Raw genomic sequence first — 17,646 nt, forward strand, 5'->3', positions numbered from 1 at the left:
AGTGGAGGAAAGTGCACACAGGTGGATTACATCTTAAGTAGGAGATGCAACCTGAAAGAGATTAGTGACTGTAAGGTTGTGGCAGGGGAGAGTGTTGCTCGGCAGCATCGATTGGTGGTCTGTAGGATGACTTTAGAGGTGAGGTTGAGGAAGAGAGTGAGGGCTGAACCAAGGACCAGATGGTGGAAGTTGAAGAAGTAAGACTGTTGCGTGAAATTTAGGGAGGAGATGAGACAGGCGTTGGATGGTGGTAAAGATGGGTGGGATGATTGGGCAACGACAGCAGAAGTTGTGAGGGAGATAGCTAGGAAGGTACTTGGTGTGACATCTGGACAGAGGAAGGAAGATAAGGAGACTTGGTGGTGGAATGAGGAAGTACAGGAAAGTATAAGGAAGAAGGGGTTGGCGAAAAAGAAGTGGGATAGTCAGAGAGATGAAGAAAGTCGGCAGGAGTACAAGGAGTGGCGTCGAAAGGCAAAAGAGAGGTGGCAAAGGCCAAGGAAAAGGCATATGACGAGCTGTATGAGAAGTTGGATACAAAAGAAGGGGAAAAGGATTTATACCGATTGGCAAGACAGAGGGACCGAGCTGGGAAGGATGTGCTGCAGGTTAGGGTGATAAAGGACGCAAATGGGAATGTGCTGACGAGCGAGGAGAGTGTGTTGAGAAGGTGGATGGAGTACTTTGAGGAGCTGATGAATGAAGAAAATGAGAGAGAGAGAAGGTTGGAAGAGGTGGAGATAGTGAATCTGGAAGTGGGGTGGATCAGTAAGGATGAAGTGAGGACTGCTATGAAGAAGATGAAAAGTGGAAAGGCGGTTGGCCCAGATGGTATACCAGTGGAGGCATGGAAGTGCTGAGGAGAGATGGCAGTGGGGTTGTTCACCAGATTGTTTAATAAAGTCTTGGAAAGTGAGAGGATGCCGGAGGAGTGGAGATTAAGTGTACTGGTTCCGATTTTCAAGAATAAGGGTGATGTGCAGAGCTGTGGAAATTACAGAGGGATAAAGTTGTTAAGCCACACCATGAAGTTGTGGGAAAGAGTAGTGGAAGCTCGGTTGAGAGGAGAGGTGACGATCTGTGAGCAGCAATATGGGTTTATGCCAGGAAAGAGCACCACTGATGCGATGTTTGCTTTGAGAATGTTGATGGAGAAGTATAGGGAAGGCCAGAAAGAGTTACATTGTGTGTTTGTGGATTTAGAGAAAGCTTATGATAGGGTGCCAAGAGAGGAGTTGTGGTATTGTATGAGGAAGTCGGGAGTGTTGGAGAAGTATGTGAGGATCGTGCAGGATATGTATGAGGACAGTGTGACAGCGGTGAGGTGTGCGGTAGGAATGACGGACCGGTTTAAGGTTAAAGTGGGATTGCACCAAGGATCGACTCTGAGCCCTTTCCTGTTTGCAATGGTGATGGACAGGTTGACGGACGAGATCAGACTGGAGTCTCCATGGACCATGATGTTCGCGGATGACATCATGATCTGTAGGGAGAGTAGGGAGCAGGCTGAATCGAGCCTTGAGAGGTGGAGGTACGCACTGGAGAGAAGGGGAATGTTAGTCAGTAGGAGTAAGACGGAGTACATGTGCGTAAATGAGAGGGAGGGTGGTGGTATGGTGCAGTTGCAAGGAGTTGAGGTGGGGAAGGTGGATTGGTTTAAATACTTGGGATCAACTGTCCAAAGTAACGGAGAGTGTGGGAGAGAAGTGAAAAAGAGAGTGCAGGCAGGATGGAGTGGGTGGAGAAGAGTTGCAGGAGTGATTTGTGACAGAAGGGTAGCTGCAAGAGTGAAGGGGAAAGTATACAAGACGGTAGTGAGACCAGCTATGTTGTATGGTTTGGAGGCGGTGGCGCTAACAAAAGACAGGAAGCAGAGCTGGAGGTGGCAGAGTTAAAGATGCTGCGATTCTCGTTGGGAGTGACGAGGATGGATAGGATAAGAAATGAGTGTATTAGAGGGACAGCGCAGGTAGGACGGTTTGGAGACAAAGTGAGAGAGGCGAGATTGAGATGGTTTGGACATGTGCACAGGAGGGAAACTGAGTATATCGGGAGAAGGATGTTGAAGATGGAGCCGCCAGGCAGGAGGAGAAGAGGAAGGCCAAAGAAGAGGTTCATGGATGCGGTGAGGGCGGACATGCGGGTGGTTGGAGTGTCAATGGAAGATGTGGAGGATAGAGCAAAATGGAGACAGTTGGTCCGCTGTGGCGACCCCTAACGGGAGCAAGCCGAAAGAGGAAGAAGAAGAAGATATATATATATATATATATATATATATATATATATATATATATATATATATATATATATATATATATATATATATATATATATATAGATATAGACACAAACAAACATGACATAATAGTGACCGAAGCTTTTCGTGCTGCACTCTTCAGGGTAAAAAATCACAAGTGAAGGAGGAAGTGAAGGCGTGTGCTTTATACGCAGGTCTCAATAAGGTAGACGCTGATTGGTTCAACCGTAATGACGTCACGGTTAATCCGAACGCCCATTGGTCAGCTCATCATCTTCACCTCGAGCTCCCATTGGCTGGAGCAGAGTTTGTCCATGATTGACGTTTGCAACCAAATCCTGGAGAAAGGGGGATGGGTTTCCCCTGAGGTCCATTCACCATTTGATACCGTACTTCCCTTGATCTTTCTATGCTGAAAGAAACACAGAGATCGTACAAATTCCTTTTGACGACATAATATTGGATCGGTGGTAAGGATGAAGGTTGCTTCCAACATACGTAAATGAAACGACCTCCGACCTCGGCTCAATATCCTGAACATATTTGCATTGTACTGGTCTGCACAGATAGGGTTGGCAACCAGGTGCTAGGTGATTTACAAAGCCGAATGGACGCGAATACGCAAGAAATGAATGAAAATATGCAAAACATGAAAAACGAAATGAATGAAAATATGCAAACACTGAGAGGTGATATGCAGAGTATGGGGATACACTTGCAAACACAAATTAAGGCGGGTCAGGAAGAAATGAAGGCGGAGCTGGCAAAGGTAAAGGTTGAAATGCAGACCATGAATTGCAAAATGGCGGATGGGATCAGTACACCATGTGGGGAAACGACCGAGTCAAGGGGGAGTGTGGATATTGTTCGAACCGCGATGACAACGGGCGAGGTCGAGGCGACGAGCGACATCACAAAAATTTGGGGAGAAACAGATAAACTCGAACAGGGGGTGACGGAGATAATAAGGGAGACGCAGGATTTAGAAATAATAACAGAAACGCAAGAATTAGAATAGAAAGACGAATTACATAAAATTAAAGAGGAGCACACACAAGTAGATCTGGTAGGGGACATTGGGGTTGAACTTGGGGAATGTATTGGGACCCAATGCGAGGGACGGATTAACCTCCCACAGGAATGAGGGGAGACGGTATGCTCCCTCGAGGCAGGCCGTGATGAGGTGAGTCCGGTAAGGCTGTACGAGGTCGAGCGGGTGCATGGTGCGAATGAGCACATGCCGAGTTTGGGGGTAAAGACACCCCGGGATCTTTTGGGCTAACATGAGCCCCCGATGTGAATGTCCCAGAGTGTGTGTTAAAACGTGTGCAGATTGCGAGTGATATGGCATGGATGAGTGCACAAGACGGTGTGGGACACGAACCGACCCAGACAGGAGATGTGGGTCGTGTAACGGACGGAACTATTTTGGAAACCGCGCCAGCTCCGTGGGACGCTGCGTGCGAAGTCCGTTCTGTATCTTGCGGATGGCCCAGGCGCGCACGACTCTGTGATCAGGAGCCGGCGTTGAAACGTCCAGTGGTTGGTACGAAACCACCACGTGGAAGGCTAAAATGGCGGCGATTGTGTGAATTTGGAAAGCACGTGGCCTCTTGTGAGCACGTGTGCGAGGCTCCACGTGCTGTGCGCAGCAAGTGAAATTCGCGGGACATGTCCCGACGACTCCGCCGGGCCCGTGTGCGAGTGACGTCGGCAGGGCTCGCACAGCACAAAGGCCAGGTGAGAAACGCATGGCTCACATGGTGGATGGCTCAGAAGTGGACGTGTAATGCGATCGACGGGGCGACGTTACGCTTCCAATTATCGCCCGAACGACGGGGATGAGCGAGTTCCAAACCGCCACCCTGGCGATGCAAGGCCTACCGAGCCTTTGCACGAGTACCCGATTCTCGGCCAGGATGGAGCAAACATCCTCGTCGTGGGCATAGGAGCACGAGTTAGTGGGAGGGTTTAGTGTTTGTTAGACCAGCCTCATGGGGCATGAGCAGTTCTCCATGGGGCCCGGTGGGACGAGTTAGTGGGAATTTAGGTTAGAATTTAGAAATGGATTGGAGACATGGACAGACATGGAACGTGTCGTGGGGGACATAGATTAGCTACGTTGAATTAAATAGAACGTGCGTTAGAGTAAGGGATGACGGGGAGCACGAGATAGGGGAACGTAGTCAGCATCAGTGTGAATTGAAAAAAAAAAATAAAAAAAAGAGAAAATGTACAATGAGTGAATGTGGGTCAGCAAGCTCGAGTGTGAGTGGAGTGAATGTGGAATGCATGGTGCGAACGAATGATTGGGGGGAGGAATGAATCCCACCCAAGGGAACCCAGGGTTAGTGTAATGTTACTAAGTGGGTTAGTTAAATTAACCAAACAAATGTTTTGTTGCTGGTGTCGAAGGCACGAAACCTTTTTGAAGGGTGCAGGAGTCTATTGACTGGCTGGGAGCATGGCTGGTGAAATGTGCGCACTAAGTAGAGGGCCCCGTGGGCACCGGAATAGTTGGCCAGAGTAGGCCATGGGTCCAAGGGACCGAGTTAGTATAATGGGCACGGGCAGCCCATGGAAACGGGACCCGGAGCACCAAAATGGCACGTGGGCATCGACGGGGAAGATGGCAGGAAGGGCATCCCCCATGTTCATACGGAGTAGGTAGGCTCAGAGACAGCTCAGCGACCCGGGGTGCCATAGTTCGAGTTCGGCAGATGGGTATCCCTGCCAATGGAGCCATGCTGCCCAGCCACAAAATTGTGCAAGAGCACGAGAGAAAATTTGTGGGCCGGGCCCAAATTAATAACGAACACCAACACAGGCGACGGGAATCATGGTTTCTAGAACCGATAGTTTAAAGAGACAGGCGTGTTGAAAAGCCCCGGGGGTAGATTAACGGTTAATAAATGCTACGATCGATAGGAAACGAGTACCCCTTCGCACCATCCATCCCTTCGCTGTTCGTAGGCCACTGGACTCATCTTTGGAAATTGCTCAAATCTCAGAGAGTTGTTCTGAGACTGCATTGGGCCTCGAGACAGATTCACTAGTTTCTTCCTCAGTCCCCTCAGAAAGGATCTTATGGATTGGGGATAGACGGTCAGGACAGGTTTGCCGAACAAAGACGATAAGGGGGCTGGAGACACACGTAATTATAAATAAATAAATAAATAAAAATAGTCTAAATTTCGTTGTTTTTTTGTTGTCGTTGCAAGCTAATGGGGGTGGGTATGGACAGGGATAGGCATAGGCGATAGGTTGGGGGGAGACTGTAGGGTAGGTCCGAGCCCGTTTTCAGACCGGCCGGCGCCACCACACTCCCTCCACAACCTCACGAGACCAGACCGAGGCCGGCCAGCTTCGTGTGCCAACCCCCTCTTGTACTGCATCTTGCCTGGTCTGCGTTTGCCATGCCATGCTTTGCCTGCCTTTGACTTTCCTCCATACCTGCCATGCCTTTGTTTGCATTCCGATGTCACAACCTTCACCATGTGCTCCAGGACCATCTCTGAAAGTGTTTTGCAAGACTGCACTGCAGGCAGCCGCATTACCGGGGACTGCACTGAGCAGCTCGGATATCTCCTTGTTGTTGCATGAAGGTCAGTTCAAATGGACCGGGGACTGCGCTGAGCAGCCCGGAGATCTTGTTGCATAAAGGCCAGTTCAAATGGCCTGGGAGACGGCGTATGGCCTGCCTTGTTAGGGTGAGTTGCCTCCAGCAGCAGAAAAAAAAAAGAATTTAACGACAATCAAGGGACCTTTGAAGGCCCTTAAGACGTCTGACCATCAATGCCTGCTGTGCACTCACCCACAAATGTTAACTTTGCTGTGTTTTCTCTCCTCAAGTCACAGGTCCTGAGCCATGGTAGTGTAAATATTAGGACTATACATGATTTTAACCCACCTGTTGTTTGTTTGGCGCCGGCAATGTAGTTAAGTTGTCCGAGTGAGTCTGTTAGTTTAGTTACGCAACGCACTCAGTTATTTATTTTTGGGACATGTATTCCAAATGTCGCACTCAGGGATCCATAGGTAAAACGTACGAGGGGAAAAACTACACCTGCATGCCACACGAAAATTAACGACTCGGGTCGAGTCTATAAAAAAGGTCGGGAAAATTTTCCCACATTTTTTGACAGCGGGCCGCCATTTTGAAATTTCAGGAAAAAATGGCAACCCCTTCTCAAAATGATGGGACAAGTTGTGAATAATATTTACGGGTACTTACTATCATACTGGTGCTTACTGAAGTGCATTCGGCCATCTAAACACAGAGAAATATATATTTTTAAATATTCAAAAATCAATATTATTTCCAAAAATATGGATTTTTCCTGAAATTCCAAAATGGCGGCCCACGGTCAAAAAAAGGCAGGAAAATTTTCAAACTTTGTTCGATCACCTAACTTCACGAGTGGAATCGATAGGCACATAGTGCTTCATTCCAGCAACTACTTTTGCAAAAGTGGTACACCCTTATATACATGAATACGTATATGATGTGCTGGAAGTTATGAAAATTCATTCTGAGTCCAGAATTTCTCCATTTTCTCCACATCAAAATAAAATCAACTACTTTCTGCTCTTTAGGTCTATTATTCATTCTTTCCTGATGATGATGATGAAGATCACACTAATCTATTAGGAGAGAGGAGATTGGGACCAGTCTCTGTGCAGAGCGTTGGTGCTGCTTAAGCAGTCTCCTTGGCTATTGGACACAATCCTGGAGGGGTCGCCACTCTGACACAGTATACCAGCATGCTGGCACTCATTTTGCCGACCTTGGAAGGATGACAGGCCGAGTTAACCCCACCTGGTATTAATTCAACAGCAGAGTGGGATTTGAACTCAGGACCCTGGGATCCAAGGCCCACCACCCTGTCCATCTTTTTGGCATGCTTCAAAAATGTAATTAACTTGATTTCTGTGAAGGTTAATGGATGCTTTCTTGCTCACTTCACCTTATTATTATCAACAACATATATGACATTTAAGCCAGCATTTCTGAGCAATGTTCCAAGTTTTGCTTTAAAATGATACCAATAAACAGTAACCAATGTTTTGATACTGTACCTGTTGAAATTCTGTTTAGTTTTCAAAAAATGCCTTCATTTTTCAGTGTGAAAAAGCTAATTTTATCTTCTTCCCTCAAATTAGCTGTTTAGGTATTGTGCAGTGACTTTATTTATTTATTTAGGGCTGCTTAGCTGCATAATTTTCTGGAGGCGCAGCTGTGCCGCTGATGTAATACCGCTGTTACCAGTAAGCTGGTACTCATTTTGCCAACCTCAGAAGGATAACAGGCTGAGTCAACCCATCTCGTGCCAATTCAATGGAGCGACAGGAGCTTGAACTCATGACCCCAAGAGGTTAAGCCAGCCACCCGAAACGTTAAACCAACACCAGGCTTGTGCAGTGACTGAGCGATTACTACTTGGGAGATTTCCAGCCACTTGTAGCATTTTTCATGCATCACCAGCCAGGCTGTTCCCTATCCAGAAAGGTGTCTGCTTAAAGGCCCAGTCACACCTTGACGTTTTAGCCAACGTATGCCGATTTTTGAAAAAAATTTCTAAAACGCTGGCACAAGTTGAATACGTTATGGGTAAGTTTTGATAACATTGAGAGCACGCTGAAAAACACTGCCATACGTCGTTGTACGTTGGCTTTAAACGTTGTACTTTTCGGTTGTCCTCAAATTTTTGCATGCTTGAAATTTCACGACGTATGCCGGCGGATGACTCATGTTCCGCTGCGCTGGCCAGAAGTTGTATGCACGGTCTGCGATCGTTGACAGACGTCAACACATGCTACTTGTAAGTTAATCATAAGTTGAGACATGCCGAGGTAATGTTTAGCGTACCCGAAACTTATTTCTAACCTATGATTAACGTGTTGTTGGCACGTTACGCGATCGTTGCCACACATCGACAGACGTTACTTTTAAGTTACTCATAGGCTGAAAGATGTCGGTATAATGGATCGTCCTTGCGTCAGCGTCCACGGCCACGGCCAGGACACTTATTTGCAGCATTCTTCAAACTTTTCTTCGGCATGACGAGGATGTTCACACTTCGATGTCTAGCTTGGCTACGATTCCAATTGTCCATTGGCAGCGTCTATTTAAAATAGTCGAGTTTGAGCGTTTTAACACGTTCAGAAGAAATGCTTCAAATTTCCAAACCCCAGCATAAAAAACAAAGGCGAGTGACAGCAATTTAAATCGTTCATTGTAAACAATGAAAATAGCTGAGTGGTACCGTTTAAAAGTCGTTGAGTGTAAAAAAAATCCAATTGTTCAGCGCAAGCGTCTACTTTCAATAGTGGAGATGCAGCCATTTAAATCGTTGAGTGGCAGCCTATGAAGAGCAAACCCCACGTCACCGGCAAAGATAAACTGCCGCACGATATGGATAAGTTAGGCTATCGTTGGGCATAGTTTGTGAACGCCGGCTTCAGGATAATTATTCGTTGGTATATCGTATCTATAAGTTATCGAAGCGCTCTATGCACATTATTAGTTCATTGTGCATTTGTCCAACCCGTTATGAATAGACCTAAATCATAAAAACAAGCCATAGCTCATTGTTGAAAAAGCCCCATAAAAAATTAGCCGCAAAGAACTTCGAACAATGGTGCAAAGATGTCTCCTACCCGTGCACACGCAGACGCAAGGAGGATCCATCATAACCCACACCCTCCCCCTCACACTCACCTACTACTGCCAACATGAACAAACTACTACTAATACTAATACTAATACTGATACTGATACTGTTACTGCTGACATGGACATCGACTCAAAAAGGACTCGAAAACACTGTTGGGTTCCCCTTTTATGAGCAGCATTTTTATATACCAATTCCCAAAATCGCTGGGAACACGTCTTTATATGGCAGTTGTAAGTTAGAAACAAGTTAATTTATTTTTTTTGTCGACCGGAAGACGTCATTGGAATACGTCTACATACGTCAATGTGTGTTGGGACTACGTAAAGAATTGGTTCAAAGCACGTCAAACATAAGTTAGAAAAAGTTTCGCGTAAAAAAACGACATTACCGCGACGTGTTTCGACTTATGAGTATCTTATAAGTAGCCTTTGTGGACGTGTGTAAGCGTCCACATATCGTGTGTAAAACTTATCCCCATCGCATGCGGAACGTGTGTCATACGCCAAGTACGTCGTAAAATTTTGAACATGTTTAAAATTTCTTGACGTACTCTACTTACTACGACGTATAATAGCGTACTTTAGCGCTCTACTCACGTATACCAAACTTACTCATACCGTATTTGACGTGCCCCAACGTTTTAGACACATTTTTCTTAGGTCGGCATACGCTGGCAAGATCGCCAAGGTGTGACTGCGATGTTGACACTTCCATTTCTACGGCAGTTATGATTCGAATCGTTGTGATTCAGCCTTAAGGCAAAGCAACGCACAGTCAAGTAAGACTTTTTATGCTGTTGATTAGAAGGCTTGCCATTCCTTTATGCCCTTGCTCTAGGCCAAGGGACACTGATTGGTGGGTAAAGTAAAACCAGATTAAAAAAAAAATTAGATGAAAAAGGCGCCATACTTATTGAATATGTAAATAATGAGCAATGCACTCCATTACTGTTGCTTTGTGGGGTTTGTTTGTTTGTTTTCTATACAAAATCAAACCTCATGGAAGAGTGATAACAGATAGAAAGAGAAGAGGGAAATGCCAACAGCAGGGCTGAAAGACAAAATAAATGGAGACAGACAAATAAAGGCATGTGGCGAAGAATGAGAGGGAGGGGAGGATGCACAGGATGGACAAGATGGATACAGAAGCAGACTCTCATGAAAGAAAAACTGGAAATTTAGAGGGGGGAATAATGGGGGTGGAAAATATCATTTTGGATGGGGGTTGATCTGATATGGTGGTGAACAATTGTCTTTAAGATCTGGAGGGAGGAATGAGATTGAAGAGAATGTGGAAGTTGGTTCCACCGGCAGGAAAAAAAACAAAAACAAAGAGGAATGAATGAGGGGAGGTGAGCAGCGATTCTGGATTTTTGGAGTTTCACCAAAAGGGGTTGATGGTAGACTGCATGTGCCCTGTAAAAACCTGGTGGTGGGGAGGTGGGGCAGGCAAAGCACAGAAAGAGTCGAGGGTGCAAGACCAGAAAGGAAGGAGTAGAAGCCAAAGAGACCACCAACCTGTCTGCGATTGGAAAGTGATAAACCCATAGATAGACACAGCTTCATCGTGGGAGTTTCCCAAATTCTTATCAATGTTTACTTCAATTGAATGTCATACTTGTGTCAAATCCTGTGGATATATTTGAGGAGATATCTGTGATATCGATAACTAGGATCAGGATCAAAACATCATCATACCTATGACATTACTGGTGTGCAGGAGAGTGGATGGATATTTTCCCCAAACATCCACTAGACTAGCAGCGTGCAGCACGACAGTGGCATCACGCAAAGCATCTCGTAACACCGGCATGTCCTTGAGGTCTCCGAGCACACAGGAAACCCTCACTGAAGCTGAGAGTATAAACACAAAAATAAAAACAATAACGATAATCATAATGCACTGTTAAAAATATATATATTTCAAGATTTAAATAACTAACAAGGAAAGTCAGACCTTCACCATTAAGCTTGAGCAGCTAGTGGGCATTTTGTTGGACTGTCACGATGGCACGTCAGCCACTTTTGCCTGAAGTGAGATGAGTATGCTCGAGAGTAGAGATGAGGGGCATTGACACCTTGGGGAAAGTCGATGACAAAACGGCAGCCCCGAGAGCGAAGGGGAGGAATCACCAGTTAGAGGTCCAACACATAAAAGAACCGTGGGTTGGTTCTGTCTGCCTGGGCTTCTTTTGCTGTTGCTTGGGACTCCATTGTTGCATCAGTCTTCCCAGCCTTGCATGTTGTGGCCACTGCCTGTTCTGATCCTGCTTTTAAGGTGCACCTATGCTACCTGTTCTTCCAAAACCCTGCTTCAACCTGACCATCCTCAATGCACCACAATTGAGCAACTGACTGCTGTACTGTCTCATTTTCCAAACGATTTCTTCCATTTCAATTCCCATAGTTTGCCTGCCAGCCCAAAGATAAACTGTTTCTGAGTCTGTCTGTGTTTCATGTGTTTTTAATTGTAAATGTGGTGTTGCAGTCTTGGGAACCATTTCTGCTCCATCACGCATTTTTATTGCAACTTCAACTCGTGGATCTTTCATTTCGCTGCCTTCTTGTTGTGTGCGTTCTTTGGCAATCATAAATTCATCTCTAGAATTTGTTTACCTTTTTTTTTGTCTGCAGACTTTTGTCACATTATTTCCTTTTCCAGGATTGGTCGAAAGTTTTGTTGAAGTTATTTTCAAACTAGTCTTCTTTTCTTTTCTTTTTAACTCATCGTAGTTTGCCAAAAAAAAAAAAAATCCACTATCATTTCTGTTTCGAGTTTGTTGTGCCAAATGAATGTAGTTTATTTCTGTAGAAGCAAAAGCTCTCAGCATTATATTGACAGCTTCCTTAACACCTGTTCCCTGATTACTATCATCCAATATTTTTTTCTTATTTTCTGCCATTTGTGGAACTTCCTTCCTGAGACAGTTGAATTGCACTCTTCCATTCTGGGCTTCGAAGCGAGTGGTGCACCACCGTGTCACATCTTCCCACATCCCTCATCCAATGCATGCTTCTTCCCCCATTACCCTTAATTTACCCAACCCTCTTCCTTGCAGCTCGGTTAGTGTGTGTGTGTGTGTCTTCCTTTGCTGCCACGAAGTAGAGAATGCAACTTGAAACCATTGTCAGGTTGTATTGAAGGGGCAATGTAACTAATTTATAAATGCTTGAAGAACTACCATGAAAGGGCAAGGTTTTATTCTGGTATTAAGAAATTCTGGATCATTGATAATTCCAAACCTGTAATTGACATAACAAGGGTAAGGTTTACTGTACTGTCGGACCCTGTACATTAATGACAAGGGTAAGGCTAAATGTCTGTCAACTTATGATTTTTCCCACATGATACACAAACAATCCACATGACAAGCTCGAAACCACATTGGACAGAGTAGTAGATGAAGCATTTACAGGAGGTAATAAAGGATACATTAAATCTATCACAAAAGAGCAAACTGGTCAAAAAGCAAAATCAATATTCATGTAGTTTTTCAAAAAATAAACTTAAAGTATTCGATTTCTCCCAAACAGTTTCTTTACATTTGGCAACAAGATACTCCAGCAGACAGTGGGGATACCCATGGGTTCAGATCTGGCCCCTAACTTTGCAAATTTATTCCTGCACATGTACGAGTGCGATTGGATCCAGAACATGTGTAGGAATAAACTAACAACTGCACAAAGGTGTGGAAACATCTTTCGATTCATTGATAATTATTTACGAGCAATTAATAATGGTTTGTATTTGATCAGCTTCATGAATATATACTGTCGGACCCTGCTATTAGCGGGGAATAGGTTCCTGGAAAATTCCGTAGATGTCAAATCCATCAATGTCAGGACATCATTTCAATGGAAAAAGGGGGGACAGGTTCCCGGTGGTTCATGATTCCTGAGGGGGGGGGAATAAAAAAACCTGTGAAAAGCCGCGAATACCCCGCAAAAAAAAACACGAAAACGCAAAAAAAAAAAAAAACTCGCAAAAAAATAGGGTGAAAAAACCCAGTGAATACACGAAGCGCAGGACCACGAATGTTGAAGCATGTCACATTTTATAAACCACAAAACACAGGGTCCACGAATAGTGAATCCACAAATAGTGGGGTCCGACAGTATAGTAAACCCTTAAATATCGTGGGGGTTACGTTCCTGGAAAATGCCGCGATAGTTAAAACCAATTTCATATGGGAAAGGGGGGTTAGGTTCCTGGACCGTGAAAATTGAGGAAAGTGGGCAGCAGATAAAAATGTACACATCGCTCCTGAAATAAACACAGGATAAAACTAGAAGGGCACTTGGTAGAGTGCATACCTCCACCAGGCTGAGCAGTTTATGTTTTGTATCGCTCTGATTGGCCTGATCTGGATCCAGACCTGAACCAAAATCAAATCGGCTTATTCTGGTCACCTAACTCACCCAACTCGTGTAGAACTTTTTGAAATATAATGTTATATATTCGAGTTTGGCCCCTATCTCTCAATGGTGAAGAATCACTGAAAAAATTGTAGTAGTCTGATCCGGATCTGGATCTTCACCAAAATCTAATCAGTTCGTCCTTACACACCCAACCTGCGCAACAAATTTCATCCGGATCCATACACAACTTTTTTAGATATCCTGCACACAAACAGACAAACAGACAGGGGTGAAAACATTACCTCCGTCCACCTTCGATGGGCAGAAGTAATAATGCTGAATATACGATGTTGTGAGATCATCATTTACAGCAATCCTTTAAATTACATTACATTTTAAGAATAGCCGATACTGTACAATGAAGTGTGTGTGTGTGTGTGTGTGTGTGTGTGTGTGTGTGTGTGTGTGTGTGTGTGTGTGTGTGTGTGTGTGTGTGTGTGTGTGTGTGTGTGTGTGTGTGTGTGTGTGTGTGTGTGTGTGTGTGTGTGTGTGTGTGTGTGTGTTTCTTCCTCCTTTTCTTGTTCATTTGTCCCCTTGCTTGTGTCTAACTGTGGCTCCACTGTCAGTGGATTGCCATTTTACCCTCTGCTTCCTTGATCTTCCATGAACCGAGATTTTCTTTCCAAAAAAGAAAGAAATCAAAACAAATCAGCTAAACATAACAACAGATAGGAATCAAATTTTCTTACCTGAACCCATGCCTTCCACCTGTTCATGAATCACTTGATCAAAAGCTCGGACCTCCGACACTTGCCATCCATCAAACTCTCCAAAATCTTTTGTTTCAGCCATTGCCTGATGACCAGCAAGGTTTCCATGTTTCTTGTAGCTTTCTTCTGCAATTTTTTTCATGCAGCCCCCTAATCCTCCAGTCTCTACAAGCATCTGGACTAGTCTGCGGCCAAGGAAACCACAACCACCAGTGACGACGACGATAATCCCTTGATGATCCTTGTGCGTCAACATCATCTGTCAATGCCAAGGGTAAAGACATAAGAAGGTAGGAAAATCGTGGGAAGTGCTTAAGAAGAGGATGGAAGAAACAGAAAAACAGAAAAGGTCTTTTCTCCAGTATAACAAAAGAAAAACTAGAACGACACTTGGTAGAGCATATACCTCTGTCAAGCTGAACAGTTTACGTTTAGTATCCCACCAAAAGGCCAGATATGGATCCAGATATGGATCCTGATGTCCAAAATCTAATCAGTTTGTTCTTGACACCTACCCAACTCATCCCCCAAGTTTCGTTCTAATCCGGCCACAACTTTTTGAGATATCGTGTTCTATATCCTATTTTTTGGCCCAATCTCTCAATGGTGAAGAATCACTTTTTTTTTTAATTTCAGATCCTTTTCTCCTCTTTTGCTTTCTAATTTCCTCAGGTATGTGTCTGATGGCACCTGTCATGTTTATACAAGATAAGATTGTGTTACATGAGGATCGGGAATAGTTCTGCACTGTGTACTTTTTGTGTATTTTATTTTGCTGCGTCTCATCAATCCTTGCTTTCCCTGCTGTCCATAAAAAAGCTCGGATCCGGATCTTCACCGAAAATGAAACAATTCTCCCTCGTCACACAACCAACCTCTCCGCCAAATTTCTTCTGAATCCATCCACAACTTTTTGAGACATCCTGTCCACAGACAGACAGACAAACAGACAGACAGTGGTGAAAACATAACCACCGGCCACCTTCAGTGGCGGAGGTAACAATCTTACGAATTGAAAGTCCAATTCCTCCTCACTGGGCATTTGAATCAACCACGCAAGCACGCACACACGCACACACACACACACACACACACACACACACACACACACACACACACACACACACACACACACACAAACTCTCAAACACACACACACACACACACACACACACACACGCACACACACACACACACACACACACACACACACACACACACACACACACACACACACACACACGTCTGGTGGTAAGAAAATCCCCCGACTCAATTGTGGTAGATGGACGGTTAACACCGACCAGGCCGAATTGCTGAGCGGTTTTCCTTTGAGACGAACACGTGATCCTCAGAGATTATGGCGCACGGCGGGGGGGGGGGCAGGGGCAGCATGTGCACGTACATGACGGAAGTCCAGCACAAGGGGTTTATACTCGAACCCACGAAAGATACACGGACATCAGCAACCTAAAATAAACATGGGGATTTACTGAAAATACATGAAATATTTACAAGGGTAATAATTCAAAATGTAGTAATAAAACGTGAGGTAAATTAAAGCCTAAAGTTGAGGCACCTCTACAAACTGATTTTAATACAGACGAGGGGAAAATGAAAGAAAAGAAAATCCTCCCTTTATTCTGGCACTTAGCTTTGTCCAGAGATGGTCTTTATTGAACTTTGCAATCGAGGCGCTTCGTCTTACGTGGGAAGAGGCACCCAAAATGGTGCGGAGCCGCTCTCTGGGTGGGAAATGTACGTGAGGTAATTCGTGACATGGTATTCAACACCAGGGCTCAGCAACCGCCATGTGGCTTCCCCGTCGATCGCGCTTGCCGATGCCGCTCCTCTTTCCCCCGATGGCTTGACACAACCCAGCCAAGAGTCAATAGCCAGCATCTTGCTCCATCACGCGAGCAAATTCGCCTCAGCATGAATATGAGAATCCTGCCATCTTCTTCATGCACCGAAGGAAAGCCAGCCATAATGCCCTGATTTTACACGCCATCTCCGAGCTCCGTCTTCTCTCGACCACATCCATCACACCCAACTCAACCCAACCAAACCATCTCCTCTTCCTTCTCGCTTCTGATGTCACGCCCCTCAATCATCCACCTCCAGGCGTGGTTTGTTGGCATAAAACCAGAAAGGCAGGGCTTCTGCCCGCTCGGCACGTTTGGCTTGTCATTATGGTTGTTGTAAAGACGCAATTGTTTCAATGCTGGCTTGTAAATGCAAAACCATAGGAAAAGATCACAAGGGGCAATTACATACTGGGGAAATTGGCCTTAATCCCTATCTGATTAACACCGCACCACAACCCTCCAACCCCACCCCGTGACCTTTTCCTACGTTTTTGCGGTGACACGTCACACTTAAGTTCACAGTTTCCCTACTTAGTTGATATCGAGATGTCTCCTACACGTCCATAGACCAAGCAACTCTACACAATCCTAACTTTCCTATGAAATTCCTCCATCTACCCCCACAACCGTACCAGTATGTTTGAAGTACCCGCAATTCAGAAACAACTTCAGTGTTGTTGTTGTTGTTATTGGTTATCTCAACGGAACTAGAAAAATAAAGACAGACTTCCAGCATGATCTGGATGGCCTCCAAGCTGGAGTCTTGATTATCCATCCATTGGGACCACACTCTATGCAGAGTGTTGGTGCTACCAAAGCAGTCTCCTTGGCTATTGGGCACAATCCTGGACGGTTCGCCACTGTGACACAGGATACCAGCAAGCCGGCACTCATTTTGTCAACCTCAGAAAGATGACAGGCAGAGTCAATCCCACCTGATATTAAGAGTGAATTTTTATAAGATAGGCCCAAAATGGTAACATCTGAACATTGATGTCTTCAGATCTTTTTCAAATTTTTATCCAAGGTTGTGTGTGGCCAGTCTAAAACTCAGAAAGCCAAATTTTTGATGTGATTGACCCATTCCCCGCCGTTTTAGCCACACCCAAAGTTTGGAGATTTTGACACCCTTGAAATTTTTTTCCATTTTCAAAGTGAATTATTTAGAATAACCTCAGTTGCCTAAGGAAATTCCTTTACAAACTTATTATATGGTTTGGGTACTAAAATATTTTGAACAAAAATCTATGGGATCTGGATGGTTATGGAGAGTGGTGCCACCTAAATCCCTTTCGGCAAACATTCACTTCAGACTTTCTCTGGCCATATTTTTAATAACCATCAAGGTCCCATGGATTTTATTAGTGCATAAGATAGTACAAGTACTGTACTATCCTAGGAAAGTAAAACATTCAAGGGGACCTTGGTGGTCATGGCAGTAAAGGGGGTCTCAAGGCCACTTCAGGCTATACGAAGCCCTTTTTCGAGCCACACCCACTCCCATAACCATCCTGATATTTTGAAACTAATATTATCAAATGAAAGTTCCATATCTACACAAACAAAACCAATAGTAAAATCCATGGGACCTTTTAAAAACAAAGAATAAAACAGGTCCAAAGTTGCCTTGTTTGACAGATAATGTACATATAATGTACAGGTATATGTACACGACATGTACATGGTCTGCCTCTGTCACCAATTTCCATCACTTGCTAC

The 17,646-nt window shown here is 44.6% G+C and overlaps 1 protein-coding gene across 1 annotated transcript in view; it reads right to left on the reverse strand.

Annotated features, from left to right (window-relative positions):
* Positions 1-17,646, reverse strand: part of HSD3B7 (hydroxy-delta-5-steroid dehydrogenase, 3 beta- and steroid delta-isomerase 7) — a 68,961-nt gene that overhangs the window by 31,734 nt on the left and 19,581 nt on the right. Inside the window, exons 3-4 of the mRNA XM_085883392.1 lie at positions 14,042-14,321; positions 10,632-10,787 (exon numbers count right to left, since the gene is read on the reverse strand). Coding sequence (XP_085739518.1) covers positions 10,632-10,787; positions 14,042-14,321 — 436 coding nt within the window. The remainder of the gene's footprint in view (positions 1-10,631; positions 10,788-14,041; positions 14,322-17,646) is intronic.

Source organism: Eptatretus burgeri, chromosome 5, assembly GCF_056783735.1.
Source record: "Eptatretus burgeri isolate ZD-2024b chromosome 5, Ebu_testis_v1, whole genome shotgun sequence".
Lineage (NCBI taxonomy): Eukaryota > Metazoa > Chordata > Myxini > Myxiniformes > Myxinidae > Eptatretus > Eptatretus burgeri.